Below are 17,516 nucleotides of genomic sequence, written 5' to 3'. Positions count from 1 at the left end.
TCAAATGTTTTCCATCTATGACTGACGCCAGTTTATCAGTTCAGGGTAGACAGTTCGTCACCACGGAGCCGTCAAACGTCACTTATCGTATTTATCAGCTTGCGTAAGACGCTTCGTACGTCGCACTCGATGGAAGCTAAATTTTAGTACGTCACACTTTGTGTCGAATGTTAACGCTCTGTAGGTTATTTTACAACTAAATACAAAATAATAAATACTACGTAACTTTTTTTATTAGATATGCAATGTTATTACCATTTGATCTTATTAAAATACATACTATTACCTACTTCTAACATAAAAATGCATCACAGATAATTATCAGCGTAGATTATACAGGGATATGAATTAATTACTAATCAAATAAAAGCTTGTGGACTGTCGAAAGGTATGCATATTGTTAACTTATACTTGTTTACATTGACTAATCTATACATTACGTTGAAAGTTGCGTTTACTTATTCGATGCTTAGGAAAACAATTACTGATAACGAGAAATTTAAAAGAGAATTATAATTCCAATCTCCGTAATTTTATCTATTCTAAATTCATTTAAAGATTTGAACAATCGTTGATAAAACATACACAACCATATTTTAAATTTTTTGTAAATAATATCACACAGTTTATATAACGACTGAACACCATTACTTGGCTTTTCAAATATTTTTTACATACAATATTTATACAGAAAATACACTTTTGACATTTTCTTTAGAAAAGAGCATTTTTTTTTTATTTGATGCTAATGATAGCAAAAAAACTTCTTTGTCTTAAATTTTATCATATCAGTTTATTGTAAACGAGGTCAATTTGATAAGTTCATTCCTACTTGTACTTACTTTCAATGTTACTTTGTTTTACTTCTAATTTCGCTAGACACCCGTTAAGTATACAAGAAAGTAAGTTACTATAAAGGACATAATTAAATAAAATACAGTATAACACTTCAAAGTTGCTAACTTTCATAATGTCACCCTTGTAAGGGTAGTGTGTACTATACTATGTACATACAATTAATGTTCTATGACTAATGTTGATAATCATTAACACCATAACATATTTATAAATTAAATCGCTAAGTGTTGAATTAAGTTCAAATTGTGTAAAATTCAACATTCGCAAAAATAAACATTGCACTCACACCAAAGGCTACAAATTTTTTTAATTCCTACAGATATCCAACGCTTCCAACAGGATATAAATATTTGACAGTGATCTCTTCAGTGTTTTTATAATAAACGTCTGGAGTTTTTCGTTTTCATTCACTTGGAAATATTCACACGTCCTCGTGTCTTCGTTTTGACCGGCAATTGCAGCCAATCGGTATGTTGAAAGGTCTTCTACTCACAGCTTTCGGCGTTATTTCCTCAGTTGTAAGAAATGCCATCAATTCAATTGTGGTATAGGCTTCATCGCAAAAATCATCGTAATTTTCTGGTGTTCTAATTTTATCCCCACATCTATCACCTTTATTGCTGAGTATGAAAGAAAAAGATAAATAAAAATAGCTTATTTTAAAGAATCGACTGTAATGTCACAATCCACATACCGGCAGAAAATGTAATTCATTTTTTGCTGATGACCCTCTACGTTAACAATATAGTAGTCTTTTCCGAAAATGTCTTTTCCTCTGATTAAAAAAAGTTCGTATCGCTGTAAAGAAATGAAAGTGAAAAATCAATATTTTTCGAGTTTCAATTCACCTCACATGTCCACCACCATCTCAATTTATTATGATGTGCTATTAAAATAGGGCTTTACGCGTTTTGCAGGGAATCCGTGGATTTTTTTTCAAAATTTCCTTCTCGTAAAAAAATTGAAAAATCCGTAGGTGCATTATTTTGGCTAGTAATGAAACCATGCTGTCATCAGCTTTTTGCATATAATTTAGCATCCATCCAACATTTTTACTTCAAAGGTACACCCGATAATTTTTCACTGCTCTTTTGTTTCTTACACATTTCAAGGAAAAACTTTTTTAAATTAATTTTTACGTTGTGAAACTATTAAATTTTACCAAAGTAAGATGGCGTATGAAAATCTATGCCCTTAAAGTTACATTATAAAAGTTACTTGATTAGCACATTAAGAGAAAACGATTAAATATAATTTGAATGTAATTTATAGTTTGAAAAACTTACATCTTCTATGCACTTAGTGTCGCCTATTCGGTGTAAGCTACAAAATGTATTAATAATTAATTTCATTCGTCTAAAAGATAAATCAGAGAATTGAATAACCAATCTCACCTCGTTTTTTTCGTTATAAAAAAAAATAAAATTATTTTCAATGCTGAAATTTACATACCTTGACATACGCGTCCTAGATGCCTTGGAAGCGGGATATTTCATGTCAGCCTTTGCTATGTTCTAAAAATATATACAGTTTATTGTAACGGATGATTAAGTGATTTTTATTCTGTACTTACATTTGTTCTCGGTGAATCTTTTCTGATTGGTTTTATTGAATTTATAGAATTGTTGTCCAATGCTTTCATAATTTCTGCAATTTTTTTGAACGGATAATCAGCTCTTCGGTATTCCTCGTGACGTTTTGAATAGTTTCTAAAGTCACGCTCATCAAGAAAATGTAATTTATTTTCCTCGACGTAGGGATTCTAAAACACGTGTTGAAACAATCATTTTTCGTTTGATATTTTGTAACTAAGTTTATTACATTATTCAGTGGATTTTTAAATCAACTTACATCATTGATATCAGGGACTTGAGCCGATTCACCACAAGCAATTTTCGTAGATACCTGTAAAGTTACAAAAAAAATTCAGTTACAGAATAAAAAAGTTAATGTCTCAATCCATATTCAATCTAATTCTCTTAGACAAGAAATGTCAAGGAATAGAAATAAAAATTTCTAAAAAAAATATATCATTCCTTCTAACACATGTCTAAGAGTATATACATTTAATGCAATACATTTGAAAATTTATGTACGAGTATAAAATATATGGTCACATGATGCCCCTAAGCTAGAAAAGTAAAAAATAGGGGTAAACGGTACAGTTGTTGACCCCCCGATAGTGATTGACCGCCACATGCATTTTTAAATGGAGCCTTTATATATAGATGTACAAATTATACAGGGGTCAATCACTACCTTAAGGTGTCAATAACTGTACCGTTTACCCCTAGTCCAGACATAATTCTAGTCGTGTATAGACCGCTGACATAAAAGTGTAATTTTTTAAGTATTACTCAAGTGTCCATAAAAAATACGATTGTGTGAACATTTTTCGTCACCATGATGATAAGTTGTGCGTTAAATGAAAAAAATTATTAATGAAAAATCATGTGTACGCTGTTGTTACAATAACTCGTAATTGTAGTACAGCGTGAAAGATATCTTCTTAAAATCAATTATCAGAAGAACGTCTTTTCTGGAAATATAATGGGATTTTAATATGCGGCACAAAGAAAACAAGCTATTAGCCGTTAATGATCTGTCTGATGCTCAAACTTTAAAAAATATATCTTTAATGTGTTCCGAAATTGTTTTTTTTATTAGATATCGTAATTTCCTGTAAACATCGCCGGAATAATTTTCTAGAAACTGCTTTGGACATAGAAATCTTTTCAAAAATCCATGCACTAGATAAAATTGAAGAGCTTTGTTTAAAAAAAAATATGCTCAATCTTTGAACCGAATATATAATTTAAACTATAGTTAAGTACGATTGAAGGACTTACCAGTAGAAGCAATACGACAGTGGTACAGGAGCAGAGAAAAACGTCTACCATGTTTACAGAGCAAACAGCCAGAGATCCGCAACTTTGGCATAAAATTTAAAAAGTGGAACAAAAATTGGTAAGCCCGGCTCTAGTCGAAATCCAATTTTTCAGGAGCACCGATGTCAAGGTGAATTGCTTCTTGACACTGGTCAATCAAATCAGCAGTAACTTCAGTTGCAACCGACTTTTATTCAACCTCTTATCGTTAATCGAACAAAGCGTAACTCCCCGAACTTTTCGTGGTACAATACTGTCTCTCTTTCTTTCCTTTCCCTCGGACATGTGCGCACACATGTGACGATAATATATAAATAATAGCGCTAGACTACGAACAAGTCGGTTAATTACACTCGGGGAAGGTGGGGTGCGGAGGGTATCCAAAATCAACTTGTTAGTCGTGACAAATGTTAAATTATATACGTTAACGATGCGTTACACTGTACGAAAGCTTACAAAAAATCAACGGTATTGTTTGCTTACAGCGGGGGGAGGTGAGCGGCATAAGAAGAAGCTCACGCGGCACGTGAATTGCAAAATACGTCTATTATCTATTATCGAACGTTTTACTCTTTTTTTTTTTTTTTTTTTTTTTTTTTTTTTACACGTAAAAGTTTGGATAACGCGCCTTGACGCTGCTCAAAGTGTATACTACTTTACAACTTTTTTTCGGCATTGATATCAATTGTATAACTTATGATTTACTCGACAAGCAGCCGTGAATTAAAGTAAAAAAATTAACCTTTCAACGAGAAATTAGTTTATATAATACATAATGTATACAAAAGATTCCTAAATTGTTCATTTGATTCATATTCCAGCACGGAAACTATATTTATTTTTGTTTGTTTTTAGTGAGAACTTTTAAAAAATCCATTTGACAAAATTAATACGTAAGACAACAAAATATTAATGAAAGATATTTTAGGCCGTTGTTTCAATGTAATTTCGAAAAGATTAACACTAAAGTATGTCATTTTTTTGTAAACAAATTATTATTTTTTTTAAATATTCGATGTCAAGAAACCTACCAGCGATACCCCACTTTTCTTCATTCTCGTGAAAAATAACTGTCTTTATCTGTTATCAATTACCGTGGCTGCCGTGGCTACGACAATTAGGAAAAAAAGATTATCAGTCGAGACAATCGGTGCTCCCTGGCTTTGAACATTTTTCCCGATGTCGTCGCACTGTGATTGGTATCACCGAAAATGACACAGATAACAACTGAAGTTGAGAACTAATGAGCCACTCACCGTGTGATTTTTTTCGTCCCTCCGCTATCCGTGACATAAAAAATCTAAATTCACATGGCTACATGGACACTTTGTACGTTTCTTTCTGTTTTCAATGGCTTGTGCTCTGTCTAGATGGACCACCGTAAACATCACCAACTTTTCTTCTTTTTTCTTCGTAACTTGTGTCTTAATTCCACTTTTCCTTGTGTTACTTTAAACGATTGCGACATTGGCAAGAAAAAAGTTATTTGTCCTTATCACATGAATCGCGTGCATATCTTCCTTCTAACACATTGAAATTCCGAAATGTTAATTGAGTGAAATTTTAGATATATATTCACCGAGTGATAACGCGTGCCGTTAGACTTGAGCATGTAGCGGGTGTGCGCGTGCATGATGATTTTCGATGTATGTAGTGCATGTCTCGTCGTTTCGTCACTTTTTTCTTTTTTTTTTTTTTTTTTTTTCTCACTCACAGCAGCTGTCGCCACTGGCACAGGGTCACCGCTGCATTTTTATCAATCGAAACTCGTGCTAAATCGAAAGAGATTTAAGAATCACTCGTTATGTTGTTATTTGCCTTTCTTAACTTTATGGGAACTTTGCTTTTGTCGTGCAGAACATGAAAGAGGTTTTTATACGCCAATGCAAAGTAGAGCTCGAGTTTTTTTCATTTCGTCGTGGGAAATTTTCATGTTTGTTGTTAAAAAAAACTTTATTTCCTTGTTAATATTTTCTCAATTGACAAGTCCAACATGACTGTTATTTCAATAATAACTTATCGATAACTACTTAGAGAAAAATATTTTTTGCCTTTCTTTCTGTCATTAAAAATGCATTTCTGAATTTTAAATTGTTCATTACGAGGAAATTTAGTTTTTTTCACAAGAAATGAGTAAATACAACGTATCAATAATTACGTGTGCAAAGTACTTACTTACAAAAGTCTGTTGACACTTTGGTAAAAACTAAGTTGACCATTGCAAATTCAAGCACAGAGTTGGTGATTTACTTGGATGTATACAATTTGTGCACCGTCATCTTTAAAACTGTACAAGTCGTAGTCTCAAACACTATAAAGCGATTTCTGGATCGATGTTAGCTTATATTCAATGCCTTATCTTTCCAGTGCGTAGTTATTTTATACTTTTTTCTGTCATTGCAACATACATGTACCAATTGAATGTCGTCTCGCCTTGATGAACATTATTTTCAAGTTTGATAAAAGTGACTCATTTTTAAGAGTAGACATTGGAAATTAACTGTTTTTTTGTTTTGTTTTTTTTAATAACTATTTAAATTACTACAAATAAGAGTAATTTGAGAAGATTGAATAAATCATTCAACTCAAGTTGCTACATTTTATTGGTTATTTAAGACAAAACATACATTAACCGCAATATTTATGCACAACACTTGGATCTAAATTTTTTCATCACTTGTGCAGAATTTGTACTATAAAAATGCTCTTCATTGACACAACTCTACATCAAAAACTAATTATATGTTTTTAATTATATATGAGACAGTGTTATTGTATAAGTAATGTGCAAAAAAGAAAAATTGTAGAATTAAAGTGAACAAATTTTTTTTTGTCACAAAATAATGGGTAATATAACAGACTTGTAATGGATCAATGTATTAGGTCATAAATAAATAAAATAATGTTAGTAAACTTACCACCTTAAAAATCTGATGTATAATGAATGCAATATTTATTTTACTGCCAAATATGGGTAAATTTAAAAGTTAATTTACTGATGATTTACTGTTAATTTACAATATCTATTTTCTTTACAAATTACAGTTCGTGAGGTACCACGTACTATTGATGTTGTATAAAATGTGTTCATTTTATTTTATTTCATTTTCCAAGCCCACAGGCGTTTATTTGATCAGCCTGACTTTATGTACATTTTATAAAGTAGAAATGTCAATAAATAGTAAGAAAATTGATATTAAAAAGTAGAATTCGAAAAAAAAAAAAAAATTGTTATATCAGACTACAGTATGAGCTGATACTGTAGCAATATACTACACCAACAAACACGTTGTGAAATAAATAAATTATGCAGCAACCATTTATCATTTTGAAATAAAAAAATAGATTTTTATAATTTTCTGTTAAATTTTATGACACCTGTAGTTTACGATCTAGATGTTGTGTCATTGATACATAAACTCATACACATGTGCCCAGAGCGAAAAGCAAATCAATGCATTATTTTACATGTGTGACTCTTATTGTATAGGTCAACTTTTAATTACTTTTATTTATCATTGCAGTTCTTCAATAAAAAAAAAATCACAGACTACTTCTATTCGTATAGTATTCAATGTGTGGGTGCAATCATGTGAACTTGAACGACTCAGGTAATCAGAAAGCATATTATTTTCTTGCTTTCACGGACAATGTATTTTGAATAATATTGGACATTTACTGGCAAATAACGTATACGTGCAGTAGTTCCAAAAATATTTCAGCAGATAAGAAACACGCGTCAGTTAACATTTATCAAAACAACTGTCCTCGACGAAACATAGCAGCGTATTATGATAAAAAAAAAAATAAAATAAAAAAAATTCTATTTTAAAAGTATGAGCTTTAAATAGCACCAATAAATAGATGCCATAACCTAATTAGAAAAAATAAAGAGTTATCGAACTTACAAGCACAACTAACTGACGAGATAACGCAGAGGCAAACCATGAGCAGAGCATTCATTGGTCCCGTTTTTTTTTTTTGTTTTCGTCTCTCTATTACTGTTTTGACATTTATCATCTCCCTGACGTCAAAAAAAGGAATCTCGGTGGGATAGCAACATTTCCGGTCATACACGGTTAAAAATTTTGTATTTTGTGTAGTTTTTAATTATGCTGAAAAAAAAAAAAAAATGTACTTCCATAGTAAATACGCTGAATGAGGGGAAAAAATAATTTATTTGTTCGTCAAATAACGTAGCCCTGCAGGAGTACATTAATTTACAACTCCACGGGAACGTCATTCCGAAGCAAAGGAAACTTTTTGGAAAGTTTCGCTTTGACGAGGCATTATTACCAAGGCATCCATAGTACAAGAAAGGTCTTTTCGCACTTTTCCAAGCTCCATTCATTGCTTTGTCTCCCCTTTGGTCCCCTTTTCGAACTTTTCACGGATTCTCTTACGTCGAACACTCAAGAGTTTCCCTAAGCCTTCGCTCCTCCACCCCCTCCATTGGCTAGAAAATCTTGAGGCACTTTGCGACCTACTGCGAACAATACTGTTCCTCCACTTTTTGATTCCTGCGAATAGTACTTAAAGTCTAAGTTCATAAAAAGTGAAATTTTTTTATAAAAACGCTTATTAGTGGTGACACTCTATAAAGTTAATTCTTCAAATTAAAACGAATACGCATATTAAGTGCAAGATCACGCAAAATCTTTTTTATTGCATTCTTTTTTTAAGTTATTATTACGTGTGAAAAATGCATTAATTTTTTCATACCGTTATTATTATTCTCAAGTGTTATTAAATATCCAATAAAGATTTATGTAATGCATAAAAAAAAAGTATTATCATTTGTTGATGTGATGAGCAATTGAACAAAAACATGTGTTGTAGACTAAAATTAAATAATGGTTTTCAAGTCGGTACTTAAAATATTGAATTCTCGTTCAGTAATATTAATAATTAATTCGATAATGAGTTTGCTTTCTTTCAAACCAATTAATAACTTGATAGTAATTTCACTAGAGTCGTTTGTTATATGTTTTACTGATAAGTTATCAGATATTCTTGAAACGCTCGACAGTTCATCGTAAAATGAAAAAAATTTTAATGTAAAATACATCTTTTGGTAAAATTTACTTTTTCCAAGTATTGTAAGTGCTTCGAAACAAAACACCGAATGAAAAGGTGACAAGGCCCAGGAAAAAAACAGATCGAGAGGGAGAAAAAGATGAAGAGTCGACCAAAACGAACCAAAACTGCGTGGCCTCGATCCCATCGGCATCCGTACTTTGTTCTCTCTCTCTCGCCAAAACTTACAATTTATTTCTGAGAATATTTTCGAAATGAAGTAATGTCCGACGCTATCGCGAGTGTTACTACTTGCGGCCCTGCAGACACGAGATATATGCGGAATTTTGGCTTTGGCTTCTCTTTCGTTCTATCTTTAATGGTCCTTACAGAAGTAGAGCCTCAACTACAACGGCGATTTTATCCTTTAACATATACAACGTTTAGTCATATGCACAAAGGCTGAAGTTGTGTGTCATAATGGCATTACTGATATTTTTTTTATATAAAGTACCGACCATTTTTCTTCAGAGGGATGATACAACAATAAAGCATCGATGTTAAAATTATAAAGGTTATCATGGTGTAATTGACCATTTAGAAGTTGAAAATACCTTATGCTAAAATATTTGCTGGCGTGGGAAGAAAAAGAGATTAATCATAGAACATAAATTATACGTAAAACCTTTATTTTTACGATTATGTGACGTATTGATAATTTTTTTCAAATAATAATTTGTTCTTAGTATTACAACAATAACTTCTAGATTGACTAAATTAATTTTTTTTTTTTTTTCTTTTTTTTAATCAGTTTCAAATTTAAGTAATGCCTATCTTATTATCAATTAGGTAAAACAGTAGATAATTTTTTTACACAATATCTTTAATTCAAATGAAAAAACTCGCTTTTTCCTACTGGCTGTTTTAAAAAATAAGGGTGCTTTTCGAATTCAAACAACATATTATAGGATGGATATTTTACACAAGTTTTTCAGTCATAAAATTTGTGTCAGACATGGTTTTTAATGTGTAATCAACACTTTTAATTCCAAATAATAATGCTATGTTATAATTAAAATATTTATATCCAACCGGTTCAACAAACAGCTGTTATTGAAGTCTACGAAATAACTTACGAAAAGGAAAACCTTTTTCTTCGATTTAAGCGCCTGTTCAACTTGTGCCATGTACTCACAAACTTCAGTCGAATCTTTAAATTTTCTTGGAAAATACTTAACTTTTGACTGAAAAGGAATGCGTGTTTGTCATAAGCATTAACAACTCAATAGAAATCGTCCCCCAATGACTCAACTGATACGTCACACGAAGGAGAAGATAAGAATTATCTTCAAAAACGACTTCTTCAACATAAAGAATACTTTTTAACGTCAACACTACTGTTATTCTCGCATTCTCGCCCTGATTTTTCCCTATGAGATCCAAGTCAACCACGATTTCCGAACATCACTATGGCCTATACAGTTTCGTTCATGCCTCGAAACACCTTGTTGGCCATTTTGACTTTAAGGTACTCAACAATGCCCGTGTGTTTGCCTTCCTTAGCAAAACCCAGCGGCGTCATACCATCGGCGGTCACAGCATCAAGATCGGCTCCATTGTTGGCTATCACACGAACAACCTCGAAGTGATTGTTCTTGGCGGCGATATGCAGAGGCACCTGTCCATCGTAATTTCGTGCGGTGAGCTTGGCACCTTTCCCTACGAGAACGAGGGCAACATCCTCGGTGTCGCACTCCAAAGCCACGTGCAGAGGAGCGTTCTGACGGTGGTCGACCTTATTGACGTCCGCCCCGTGCTCCAACAGAACCTCCACCTTGTCCAGGGCGCCCTTCGCTGCAGCTTCGTACAGCGGAGTTCTACCGAGCCAATCAACCGCGTTCACGTCAGCTCCGTTTTCCACCAACAGCCGAATGACATCGGCATTGCTGTACCTCGCGGCTTCGTGCAGAGGAGTGTTTCGCCGGAAATCCCCCCAATGGTTAACGTTCGCGCCATTGTCCATCAAAACTTTCGCCACGTCCAGCAGGCTCAAGCCAACTGCCGCGTGCAAGGGTGTACCTCCGAAACTGGACGTTGCGTCCACGTTGGCCCCGTGCTCCATCAAAGTCTCGATGATGGCGACCTTGTGCCTGGGCGGCGCTTGCTTCGTCGCCACGTGCAAAGGCGTCTCCCCGTGCACGTCGGACGCGTTGACGTTGGCCATGTGGCTCGCCAGGGTTTTCACCACGCGCACGTTCCCGTATTGAATCGCGCGGTACAACGGCGTTTGTCCGATGTTGTCGGGGACGTTCACGTGCCCGCCATGCCCCAGCAGAGCCTCCAACATCCCCGGGGTGCCCCATTTGCCCACCAGGTGCAACAGAGTGTCGTCATCGTCGAACACGTGGTTCACACTGAAGTTTCCGTCGTCCTTCCATTCGTCGTACGCGTCCTTGTCCTTCCTTTGCAGCCGGTTTTTTATCTCGCCGATCACTTTCTTCCCGTCCAGGTCCGCTGTGTCGCTCATTTCCAACATTATCCTTTCCAGCTCCTTCATGCTTTTCCTTCGATGCAGCGATGGAATTACGAACAGTTGTTGTTTCTTGAGAAAACAAGTGACGTAGATCTGTAACTGAATGGTTAATTTGGAAATCAAAATCTGTCGAACATTGGGTATTTGCTTTCATACATTTGACGACTTACGTGCTGTAACTGCAGTACCATACAAAGGCGACTCGAACAACAATGCTCAAGATTAGTCGAGTAAGGCTCACTGTGGCATTGTCACGTCCTCTTATCTTGCACTTATTTGTACGTAATTTAAATATACACCACAAAAACAAGAAAGAGAGTGTATACGAACTGCGTCGGACCTTTGTCCCCCTCGCTTATATACATATGTACATACGACGCGTGCGTATAGTGACATAATCTACGCTTTGTTTTTCCTATGAACTACTTTGGGTTTAATTTGTTTGTTGTTTGCTGTGTACCACAGCTGTGGCGGCAGGAGTCAAATTATCAACCGATTATCGGAATATGAACGATTCGTTAACGTTGGTGACTATTCATATGTCGTTCTAGAGTTGTGTGACAAAATTACGCCATGAGTTGCTTTGACATATACAATTGTCGAATGTATAAATTATTGAACGTATTGTTGCAAGTAAGTAATTGGTACAGAACAATTAGACAGCTCGAGGATTTGACGCAAAGGGACAGAAAAAAAAAAAAAAAAAAAAAAAAAAAAAAAAATTCGTACGTTTAATGAACATCTTTGATGTGCTTTGGAAGCCACGCGTGCATGGCAGTACAGACATTGAGGTCTGTACAAATATCTCTCGAGGCGTGTTATATATCATAACGTACACACGGAGAATATATATCATGGGAGCGTTTGTTCGGATTCCAACTCGGCCGTGGGAGGAAACCCGCTGGCAGTGGTGTGTGGAAGAGAAAAGAGAGAGAGAGAGAGAGGGAGCACGTGGTAATTATAGAGGCTCTGGCTGAAGAACGAGGGAGAAAGACAATGCGCGGAGAAGTTCGCCGAGCAGCAGGCCCAAAGCCAAACATTTCCGGAATATATCGGATCACTACCATCTCTCTCTCTAGTTTCCGCTTATTTGTCTGCAGTTTCATACACCCGAGGTATACTTAACCCGCTTGTACGTATATAACGTTCTTGATAAATTCGAAGCCACTTATCGCATACCAGTGTCGAATCTTTGTCCCCCGGAACGAGACGCGAAAACCCTCATTTCACTCGGCGCCGCCGTAGTTTGCATCCCTCGAGATATATTCCAGATCTCAATGCTTAAACTTAATTCTGGATCCTTGGCAGGTTTTCATTTTTTTCAAGTTTACCGTATACGCGTATAAGGGATGGGCGTACATGTCGAGTGTTTATAGTTACGTAGAAAAAATATTTCTCGAGTTGAAAAATAACGTGACTTGTTGTACTTATTGGGTTTCAAAATCGGATATATTTTGTGACGGTTGGTGCGTGATTTAAATGTATTCAAGTGTGCGTATCACGGTAATTATCATTAAAGTAATCACCAATCGTGGAAATCAATCGACCACGAGGCGGTGTTTTTGTAGGTGACGATATATAAGCTTGTTTGATCGGTAAGAAATGGAGGAGGTGACTGTGCACTCTCAGTTGCATTTTTTTGTAAGGATTTTAGCTGTTACTTTTTATGCTCGTCCCTGAAAAATATTCATTAAAAAAAAAAAGAGAGAGAGGAATAAACAAAAAAGAAATTTCCGATGCGTCTTATTGTACGGAACAAATAAAACAAAGGAAAGGGAGGAGCTTTTTCATCCGTATTGGCAGACCTTCGAATTTTGTGCAAAGTTACCGTAGTTGTTGTCAGATGAATCAAATCGATTAATAGATTCTGATGAAATAATATTCATCATTACTCCTAAAGCAGTATAAAATGTGAGGCGATCCGTAAAAAAAAAAAAAAAAAAAAAAAAAAAAACCAGTTTTGAGCATTTTTTTGTTTCCAAGCCACTTCGGCACGAAAAAAGAGAAAAAAAAATTAAAAACCCAAACGAACAAAAAGCTTTTATCTGATTGCCCGATAGCACAGCAATGAATATACATCGAAACGGGGTGTGTCCATATTTAGTTTCAAAAGATAGTATCAGTCAACACAGAAACACATAAGTACAATCTATCAAACCATTCCTTTTTTCTGTGACTTTTTCTATGCCTCACCATCCTCTCGTTCGCTTCGAATGCTACAAATTCAATATTTCACGGTTACATGTATACACACACATGTGCACACGTCGAATACACAAAGTTTCAAGCTTTTACCATATGTATAATTTGACCTGTGCGATTTTCACATTTACGCTGTGGTGAAGAAGCTCCCACTTGGTTCGCATGTTAAAAGCGATAATCAATTTACCGCGACGTCGTTAACTGTGAGGGAAGAAAACACTTTTTCTTTGCGGAATACGATTTGGAAATTTACTTTTTGAGGAACAAAAAAAAAACTACCGTGTTCCCACATCTGCGTATCTGTTTGGAATTTCTGGTAACAAGAGCTAGTCATGCCTCATGCCTCGCATATTTCACGTATAAATTTTCTGTTTCATTGCGTGACTATTTAACGAAAGCACGGAAACTTGTCATGTGGGAAGTTTGAACCCAGAAAGAAATCGTGATGATGATCAGTCAATCGCACCAACAACTAATTATCGACTAGGTTTGACAACATTGATTATTTGTGGAGTAAGTGAAAATCGAATGGTTTTTTTTTTTTTATAGGCACATCAAACATTGGTTATTCATCGTAATAGATTTCTCAATCCGGATGATTTTGCTGATAGCGCAGCTCGATCTACATGATAAGATTTGCATTTTCGTTCCATGAGTGAGATTATTTCTGGATATTGTGAACGAGCCTTACCCTACCGCAAATATTTAAGTATGCCATTTCCATCAACACGGTTTTTTTCCATTCAAATCCATTGAAATATATACCTATGATTTCCCCACTATGAGCTCCTCCATCCATTAGGAGCTTTGTCGTTACTATTCTCTCTTTTTCGGGGCTTTTGTCAAATACTTCCGTGGTAAAAGATAAAACGGTGCTGAAGTAATATTTCAACAGCTGCTTAATTTCCACTCTGAACCGACGGGCGTCTAAAAAAGTCTTTTCGCTCGATTATCTTGATTTTCAAGCGTAGCGTGTGAAGGCACTTTTGTGGTTCGGTCTTGTATACTTTCGATACAATGAAAAAATTTACACAACACACGTACAATCTAATGTCAACCATCTACTTGGAGCCAACCCAACGTATGATTTCTAGATTATATTGTGTTCTAGTTCGGCATCTAATTTTACTTTGCATCTCTGTAAGGTTTCGTTTGTGCTGATCACTAAAAATATACTTCCCAACGAAACGTGAGACGACACTTGTCTTTTTATGCAATCAAAAATCCCTCGTAACAACGTCCGACAAGGTATTTGGCGAGTAAAAATCGGCCAGTGAATCGATAGATTTTTATGGCTTTCAAGGGTTACGAAATAGCTGCCGTGATCTTGACTTTTTTTTTTTTTTTTTTTTTTCTTCTTAAGAATTTATTGAATGTATTTATTTTAATGATTAGGCATCATTTATTGCGACCCAGTCTCAGTAATTTATTACTTTGAAATAAGTAGAGAGATAAAGAAAAAAAAAAAAAAAAAAGAAAAGATAAGAGTGAGCAGTTTCATTGAAAAAAGATTTTATAAACTTCATTATCTCTATGCTACAGCAGTTCTGAGATGAGTTGTGAAACTTCTACGAAAATCAAAGTTTAATGACTTTTCCATTTTAATTACAGTGCTCATCTCAAAATGAAATCAAAACAAACAAATCCTCTGCCGATAACAAGCTACTTACTCTGAATTTTAATTGACCTTATCGAGGCATTAAAATATAGAAAAAGTCAACTGAAAAGTCTAGTATTTTGAGGGTAGAGTTATATACCCTTGTGTGACCCTTACCCAGAGTATCACCAATAAGTACAAGCTTTGTTCATTTTGAAATTTGCAAAGTTCCCATTTTTTATTTGAAATTTCGATGGTTACTAATTCATCCCTCGAAAATACCTCCCCCCCTTCATCACGATCCTACGATTGAGTTTTCGATAAGCTTATATAGATGAAATCGAGTAACGATCAACACCCTTTTTATCCGTTAGAGACGGGTAAGGAAATCGTATGTTTTGATGAATTGAACGCTGTTACGTGACTCCAAAAAACGTTGAGTAATTCTTGTCTTCGGTGGCCCACACATCTGTCTCTCCCTCTTCCCGCTGCTCCCTCGTACATCCAGTCATAGGCCGTGGCAGAAGGTACAACGCAAAGAGAACGGGAGAAAGATAAAGTTGTCGGCCGGCAGTGGCGAGTGGCGACCGAGCCCGTGCTCGAATAGCTTCATTAAAGTCCCACTCGACCCATGACTACGCGCATCACCATCGCGGCTACGTCACGAAGTTGACGCATTTAAACGAGACGAAGGGGCTGCGAGTGGGTACACGTACACACTGCACACCACGGGGGGAGAAGACAAGTCGAGTCGGCCGGAAGAGCTATCTCCACGTGCCCCGGTGGTATCGCAAACTCATTCCTCCCCCTTTGTCGCACAAATGTATATGTATACACACGTGTTTGCAGACGAGACGGCAGAGAGAGAGAGAGAGAGAGTGTAGAAATTTCACGCGCGACGCGTTTATTTCCCTGGAAAATTACAAGCAAGGGGGGAGGGGGTGCAGGAACTTGCGCGGATTCGAGCTCGTCGTCACAAAGGTTGCACACCTGGAATTATCATCATCCCTCTCGGCGCAATCAGTGGTGTTACGTGTAATTTCGGTGTGTGCCATTACCACTGCCCTTTTGCATCCCTTTGATATCTTTACAATTAATTGCAGTGTGGACGGGACATTTTTAACTGACTCATCGTTTCGTGTCTTTAAATATGTGTCGATCATATAGTGGAAGACGCTACTAAATCTTTGTTTATCGAAGCTGTCGTGGCAACTATTTTTTATTTTACTGGCATGCATTGAGCACAGATATTTTTAATTTATATCACAGTGTATCTAGCGAGGTAATAAATAATATTTTTCTGCGCTACGACAGCCTCATGAGGATAAGATTAATTACGTTTTTTGAAGGTGCCTCGGATACTACTCGGATAGTAGAGGTAGATAGAAGATGATGTGGTTACGAGCATTTACGCCTAAATATTATAAAAAAGCAAGTCAATATACTGATGCAAATTTTTTGTTTGTCTCGTTTTCATTGTCTTGTCTTTCAACGGTACTTGTCAATCATTCGTCTATGTACTGTAAGTTTCCGTTACTTTTGTTCCATCTGTACTTATGTCTCTTCTTTTTTAGATCTTTTGTTGTATCTGTTCATCCCTTAGTTCTGCTTACCTGCGTGTCTACTTTTTCTGTTTATTTGAATGTCTGTGCAAAAAAACTTTAGCACACATAAACACCTTTGTACTTTCTCTTAGTTAATACAGTATCTTACTTTCTTACTTTTAGTTATTACCTTTCTTTTTACTTCGTTTTAATTGAGATTTTTCATGGTTTCAACTTCTTGTTTCTACAACATATAATATACATTTGTCTCTGACTCTAGCTCTCTGTATCTTTATTTCTTTGCCTTTCTTTGTTTTTTTCTTCCATCCAAGTCTTTGTTCAAAATTTCTATACATAAGTATCCCTCAATATCATTGAATTGATTTCGTAAAATGTAAATACGCAGACACTATACGTAAGTCTAATATTAAGTCACTAACGCACGCCCACCCCGTGATCGCGACCCTGAGGCTGTCAAGACACGCGCGACTAATAAAACCACGGGCGAAATTTAAGCTGGTAATAAGCCATTGTTTGCATTTATTTGGCTTTGACGCAGCTGCCACTATAAATACATATTCGGAGAGGACCGCAAACCCTATTGGTGTAAGCTTGAATGATTTAGTGGACGCGCCGTCGTTGTCGAGGATTGATCGAAACGTGTTTTACGGAACGTCAATTTTATATTATTGACGGCTGGTTACTGGCGCCCGATTGAGTTGGGTCGTGGGTTTTGCGGCGGATGCTCGGCACTGAGCGATCGGCGGAAATTGCGCTGCGATTGTTTCGGGGATGGGCGAGCGTTGGCTCTTATTGGCCGAGGCTTTTGTGTCATATGCACCTGCGTGGTTTTGCCCAAACGATAGTTGGAGATTTTT

The 17,516-nt window shown here is 35.8% G+C and overlaps 2 protein-coding genes across 3 annotated transcripts; both read right to left on the bottom strand.

Moving 5' to 3' along the window:
• Positions 1 to 234: 234 nt before the first annotated feature.
• LOC106639056 (uncharacterized) lies at positions 235 to 4,745 on the bottom strand. 2 transcript variants are annotated; one of them, XM_089588552.1, is made up of 7 exons: positions 3,708 to 4,745; positions 2,710 to 2,763; positions 2,432 to 2,620; positions 2,311 to 2,372; positions 2,145 to 2,181; positions 1,553 to 1,656; positions 235 to 1,478 (listed from the first exon to the last, which is right to left on the bottom strand). In XM_089588552.1, the coding sequence occupies exons 1-7, from the start codon at positions 3,756 to 3,758 to the stop codon at positions 1,280 to 1,282; spliced, it is 696 nt and encodes a 231-aa protein (XP_089444678.1). In that variant the 5' UTR covers positions 3,759 to 4,745; the 3' UTR covers positions 235 to 1,279. The 2 variants fall into 2 exon arrangements, with proteins under 2 accessions (XP_089444678.1, XP_089444679.1); XM_089588553.1 differs by lacking the exons at positions 235 to 1,478; positions 1,553 to 1,656 and adding an exon at positions 1,667 to 2,051.
• A 4,859-nt stretch (positions 4,746 to 9,604) lies between these two features.
• LOC149375380 (uncharacterized) lies at positions 9,605 to 11,589 on the bottom strand. The gene is made up of 2 exons (XM_089588551.1): positions 11,466 to 11,589; positions 9,605 to 11,394 (listed from the first exon to the last, which is right to left on the bottom strand). Exons 1-2 carry the CDS (start codon positions 11,484 to 11,486, stop codon positions 10,237 to 10,239), a joined length of 1,179 nt encoding a protein of 392 aa, XP_089444677.1. The 5' UTR covers positions 11,487 to 11,589; the 3' UTR covers positions 9,605 to 10,236.
• Between the last annotated feature and the right edge of the window lie 5,927 nt (positions 11,590 to 17,516).

Source organism: Copidosoma floridanum, unplaced genomic scaffold (genome assembly GCF_036245765.1).
Source record: "Copidosoma floridanum isolate Cflo_tuat_1 unplaced genomic scaffold, Cflo_Japanese_pri ptg000007l, whole genome shotgun sequence".
Lineage (NCBI taxonomy): Eukaryota > Metazoa > Arthropoda > Insecta > Hymenoptera > Encyrtidae > Copidosoma > Copidosoma floridanum.
Note: the sequence above shows the minus strand (reverse complement) of the source record. Positions and strands in the feature narration are given on the sequence as shown.